General features: G+C 29.6%; 1 protein-coding gene across 1 annotated transcript in view; it reads right to left on the bottom strand.

Annotated features, from left to right (window-relative positions):
- Positions 1-511: 511 nt before the first annotated feature.
- LOC145741982 (cadherin-23-like) overlaps positions 512-6,233 on the bottom strand; it is a 37,113-nt gene continuing 31,391 nt past the window's right edge. The window contains exons 33-43 of the mRNA XM_082559700.1: positions 5,953-6,059; positions 5,354-5,495; positions 4,856-4,998; positions 4,093-4,202; positions 3,665-3,790; positions 3,303-3,386; positions 2,900-2,968; positions 1,995-2,183; positions 1,557-1,676; positions 1,098-1,233; positions 512-719 (exon numbers count right to left, since the gene is read on the bottom strand). Of these exons, the coding sequence (XP_082415826.1) occupies positions 543-719; positions 1,098-1,233; positions 1,557-1,676; positions 1,995-2,183; positions 2,900-2,968; positions 3,303-3,386; positions 3,665-3,790; positions 4,093-4,202; positions 4,856-4,998; positions 5,354-5,495; positions 5,953-6,059 (1,403 nt within the window). The 3' untranslated portion in view covers positions 512-542. The remainder of the gene's footprint in view (positions 720-1,097; positions 1,234-1,556; positions 1,677-1,994; positions 2,184-2,899; positions 2,969-3,302; positions 3,387-3,664; positions 3,791-4,092; positions 4,203-4,855; positions 4,999-5,353; positions 5,496-5,952; positions 6,060-6,233) is intronic.

The following is a 6,233-nucleotide window of genomic DNA, read 5'->3' as shown; positions in this document are numbered from 1 at the left end:
TCTATGTTTAAGTCGTGCATTCGACTTTCCCACATCGAGGATAAAGATATATACAAAAAAAACTTCTAAATAAAAAAGCTAAACTATTAACTTCTATTCTGAACAAAAAAGTCCTTTGAAAAACAAATTTAATTGCGAATTAACGAGTAACATTACTTTGTTAAGAATAAAACTTTAATTGCACCAAATTATATGGATTAAAATAAGTGTTGTCATACAAAAAATAACGAGGATTTAGATAAACAAATAGTACATAAAAGTTATTACATCATTACAGATATTTTAACACTTTTAAAGTACCTTATGCAAAATTAACACTACTTTGATTAGGAAAATATAAAAGGCAAACTTAGTCACTTTTGAACAGAAGAAAAGATAGCAACCTTAAATTGCAGCATAAATTAACAAAATAAAACAGTAAAAGGATTTATGAAATAAAATTATAAAAATCTGAATTAATAAGTATGTACATGGAACAAATTATGATTCGCACAGTAGTCTAGATTGAAGTAGAAAAATAATTAAACTAATTAATAGGAAACCTACATGGCTGTATTTTCTGGTCCCATCTCAACGTCGAACAAGTTGGCAAAATTGCTCTCGCCTCCTCTTGCCTGGTTTGCAGCATTTAGAGCTGCTGCTAACTGAGCATGATCTGGTGACTGAAAATCAATGTCAAGATCATCTTCTAAATGGTCATCCACATCATCTGTTGACTCCTTAATTTAAAAAAATGAATCTTTATTAAATAATACTCAACAACATTTAGCATGGCGGTTTTGTCATTAGACTACATGGGTCATTTTTTAATCCCCACTGCTTTTATGCTAGTGACCATGAGCAAAAAGCTATAAACGAACTCAAGACTAGGTCAAATAACAAATGTTACACTTTTATTTAGGCCATGGAGTTGGCCTTTTTACATTAAAAATTAAAAATATAAAAAACTGTTAGGTTTATAATTCAACTAAACAATAAAAAAATTTAGATAAAAAATTAAGTAAAATTATCCTTTTTTTTACAAATACAAGAGAGTTTTAACATATAAATTGGTAAAAATAAAAAGTCTGGCCAAATTGTTAAAAAAAATTACACACAAAGGCATTATTTTCCACCCCAATAGCACTATCATCTTGTGAATCAACTGCGTTATCATCTATAGAAATGTCATCCGAGCTTTCTTGCCAGAAGTTCATGTCTATATCTATTTTCTGGTCCTCTGAGAATATGGGGCTAAAAAAAAATTGATAAAACAATTTAACAGGGCAGTTTTAAAGAAAAAAAATAAGAAATTTTATTGCTATTAACCTGTATAACTGAATGAACTTTTATCTAAAAACAAAAACTTTAAAAATACCACTTTTCTGGGTGTTGGGATATATTTATTTTTTTAAATTTAAAAAAAATTTTGAGATAGTTAGGGTAATAGATTGTTGAAAAATAGGTTTTTTGTTGTTGAAAAATAGCTTTTTTAGGCATATAAAATTTATTGTAATAACATGAGACCAATACATTATTTAACATATGAACTGCATAAAAATTTAAGTCCAACTCACTTTGAAGCATTAACATTAGTTGTTGGCAAATCAAATCCATCTCCAGTCTTTTTGTTAAACTTTTGCATTTCTGTGTTTGCTTTTTCTGCTGCTTTTAATACTGAGATCTTCTGTTTAGACCTTTGTGGAAATAAGGAATTTTAAAAATAGCAAAAAAATGTTAATCTTTATTTAATTTATTTATTTTTAATGTGAAAAGATGGCTTCACTGCTTAAACATGGAGTAACATTTTTTACCCCAACCCAGTTTCAAATTAACTTTTGCATTGGGACATTTTTGTTATAATTTTCTATACTGGTTATAGCACCTAACTTAAGGACACTACAATATTAAAGCAATGGGCAATAAACCCAGAATCTTATGTAGTAAAGACAAGTGTTTTTTAACTAATACACCATATGTAGTAGTTAACTAAACAAAATATTCAATGAACTTACTTTTTGCTCTGGCAGCACATTGCAATTGTAAACAACACAATAACGAGCACAACAGCAGCACATGCGATAATTAAACCAGCTTTTAAGTAATCATTCTCTGGTGTATCTGGTACAAAGACACCTTCATTTCCTATTATTCCATAATCATTAAGAAATCCAATTGTCTGGTCTGTATTGGAATTTAAGGCACTAAAATAAAAATAAATTTAAAAACTAACTGAAATTTGGTGAACTTTTTTATTTTTTTCCTTACATCAATATCTTTAATAAGAAAAAATTGACTCTTTTTAACACAGGGTAGCACCTGTTACTCTAACCCAGACTGGAGTTGACTTTGTCAGTTTTGGGTATTGTTAAGCTTTTTTACCAAATATATAATATGCACTGTTTAAATTGCTTTACTAAAGGGCACCGTGAATTTAAAGCAGTAAAAATCGGACCAATGATCTTATAAAAAAACAAGTTTTTTAAACATAACACCATGTTGTTGTCCCACCATTAGTGAAAAACTAAACATATGGCGTGGTGTAGTAATTTTGGTACTTTTTTTTTATATATCTTTATCCTCGATGTGGGAAAGTCGAATGTGCGACTTAAACATAGAGTAACATCAGTTACTCCGACCCAGTCTCCAGTTGCCTGTGGCAGTTTGGGATATTATAGATTATAATTGCCCAGTAACTATGCTGCTGATTAAGTGCTGGCTCAGCAGGAGTTCATACCGTTTATAGTGCCTTACTCAAGGACGCTACAGCATGAGATCAGTGGGGATTGAACCCACGACCTCATGGTGGTATAGCAAGTGTTCTTACCACTACACCACGGTGCTGGTTTTGAAGTCCCTAGTTTTACTACTGCATAAATCAGTTTACAAACTCTAAAGCACTATTAAATTGTCAACTTACGAAATAATCTCTTCCTTTGGAATTAAATCTGTTCCATTTGCAGCTTTGGCATGAAAGTAAACATCTGACCTAAAAAAAATTAATTGATATTTTATGGGTCAAGTAGCCTAATTTTTTTTAATAACACATTGGTTTACTGTCTTATGGGATGCAGTTTAACTGTCATGATAAAAGTGTAACAATAACCTAGTGTTTGCCTATGATAACCCACCGGTGCACCACAAACGGCAGTTTTGTTTTTTAGGCAGATAAATTGGACATATACATATATATATATAAACACAAATATGTATTTTATATAACATATTTTAAATAAACAAAAAAGTATATAAATAAATTTTCGTTTAACATAAAAATAGGAGTATCTACTCTACTTAACAAATAAGAAAATAAAAGTATTTACTGTGCTTGTGGAAATCCCTTTGTTTCATCGTGATCAATAACTTTTGTTACAATAACAGTTGCACCTAGTATAGCTTCCAAATCACTAAAATTAAAATCTCAAATTTAAGTAAAGTTTTATTTGTATATATTGATTTATTCTTAATGTGGGGAGATCGAATTCATGACCTCAACATAAGGCAACAACTGTGTAGAAAGTGTTCTAATCACTACACCACACTGCCGGTTTTTTAAGTCCATGAACAAAACAATAAAAAATTAATACAAAAAACCTTTAAGTTTTTCAATTAAAACATTGTGTTAGTTGTAAATTTGGCAAGTCAAATTGTAAGGTTTAATATAAATAAAATCAACTTAACTGACTCAGTAAACTGTTGTTGATAATCTGCTTGAAACTGAGCTGGCGTATATCTTGAATACAGAACCACAGTTTCATCTTGCTGTACAATACCAATAGTAACTGTTGTAAAGGTCAGGTGATCTGGTACTCTGGAAACAAATACAATTAAATTAAAGCCTTATTTACGCAAAAATTAGAAAAATTTTCTGTAAATTCTGTTACAGATATTAGTTTTTTTCTTTTAAGACCAGCTGTCATAGGTTCGATAACCACTGCTGCTATGTGATAACAGTGTTGTGTGAAGTATCAAAGTTACTTTTTCCTGATTAATAAGCTAAAAAAATTGATGATTTTCAGGCCAAGCCTTATAGAAAAAGTCAAAGAATATTTAAGGATTTACATAGTCACAGAAGAAGTTGTCATATTTAAAACATATAAACTATAAAAATACCCATCAGAAGCGGTAACTGTTAACTCATAATGTCCTTGCTGGTCTCCATTAATTGCTCTTTGAACAGAAATCTGACCCTTACCATCTCTTGTCTCGATTCCAAATACCCCCTAAAATAAAAGGTAATTGTAGATCAAATTCTAAAAAAATATAGAGATTTAGTTGTTTACCCAAATTTTGAAAACAGAGTAATGATAACTGCTATTAGGGTATAGTTTATTGCACTTTACTTATGGACTACAAAGTGAAAGCAGTGGGAACCTAATGTATGAAACCAAGAGTTGTAATTCTATCCACTACATTATAACACAGGTGCAAAACACCCTACGGCAAAACTGCACTGTAAGCCGTATTTTATTTCTATTCTGTATATCTTTATCCTCGATGTGGGAAAGTCGAATGCGAGACTTAAACATAGAGTAACATCAGTTACTTCGACCTATTCTCGAGTTGCCTGTGGCAGTTTGGGATAATATAGATTATAATTGCCCGATAATTAAACTGCTGATTAAGTTCTGGCTCAGCAGGAGTTCATACTGTTTATAGCGCCTTACTCAAAGGCGCTACAGCATGAGATCAATAGGTATTGAACCCATGACCTGATGTGTGGTATAGCAAGTGTTCTTACCACTACACCACGCTGCCGGTTTGGACTTTTAGTAGATAAAAATATTTTGACAATGTTTTGCTTAATATAATAGTGTATTTAAGCCTTTATTTAACAAATTTTTAATATTGTCAAATTCTGTTTAAAGCTTCTTACCTCAGCATTGCTAGATGTACCAAGAATCCATACAGCTTCTGTTATCTCATATGAAATAATTGCATTCTCAGACAAGTCATCATCAATGGCTGTAACTTCAATTACTATGGCACCTGTTCCTGCCTGAGTATCATATGGTATATCTACAAATCACAGAAAAATATTTTTACCATGTCATTTGTCTAAATTACCAAAAAATTTTATTTAACAAACATATTTTCGAAAACCAAAAGTTAAAAAATTTTACCATTTTACCGAATGGGAGGTTAAACATTTATTGGAATTAGGGGGGAATTTAAGAATGTGGGTTAATAGGGTTAAAAAAGAATGTTTTATCAAAGGTAAAATGGCCTTAGATTGGTTTTTAATATTGTGTCAATATTTTTTAGCATTTTACCACAAAAAATACTAATAACAAATTTGTGGATCATTAATTTTTTATTAATAAAAATAATAATTAGTGATTTTGTATTTAAATTGTCTAACCTATTAACTTACCTGTGATATAATTCTCCTCTGAGAAGACTGGAGCATTATCGTTTATATCAATCACATCGATAGTAACAAGTAATAAACTTAAATCGCTAGATGGGAAAGAAATATCTGCATCATCTACCACGTAATTGGGATCACTAGAAGCCTAAAATAAAATTTTACTTTAAGTAACCTTATAGACATTACAAAATTTCTCATTTCTTCAGCTTTACTTCAAAATATACATATTTGTAAATAGATATTTTTAAGTCTACTAATCCTAAGTTAATAATCATTATCTATCCTTATGACAAGATATTAGTATTTTATAACTATGGTAATAAAATCATATTGTTCTTTTGCTTTTATGGTTCTTTCATTTTATACGTTATGATTCAAAATTTTTAGAGATTGTAAAGTAAGTATATATTGTCAAGCTTTTAAATAAAATTGCTAGTTTTTTTAAGAATACTTTGTTTGGTTTAGACTTTTTTGGTTCTTTAATTTATTTAAATTGCTACACACACATAAGTGCATGTTTAAAAAGTAATATAGCACACAAATATATAAAAAACATAATCAGTTTTTGCTTGGTTGATTTGGTAAATGGTAAAAGTACCTACCTTCACAACCAAATCATATAAATCTTTAGTTTCTCTATCCAGTACAATGTTAGCTGTCAAATCCCTTGTAGTCTTGTTAAGGCTGAAGTCAGGCCTTCCAGTACCACCTGTTCACAAAAAGTTTGTAATAATAAATATTGCGAAAAAGATAATTATTAGATATATTAACAACACAAAAATTTAATTTTTTTTAAATTTATATAGTTTTAAATTTAAATTAATTTTTTAACCCTATTAAAAAAAACAAATAAAACAATATTAGGTGATATAATTGAACTGAT

This window comes from Corella eumyota, chromosome 1 (assembly GCF_963082875.1).
Source record: "Corella eumyota chromosome 1, kaCorEumy4.1, whole genome shotgun sequence".
Classification (NCBI taxonomy): domain Eukaryota; kingdom Metazoa; phylum Chordata; class Ascidiacea; order Phlebobranchia; family Corellidae; genus Corella; species Corella eumyota.
Note: the sequence above shows the minus strand (reverse complement) of the source record. Positions and strands in the feature narration are given on the sequence as shown.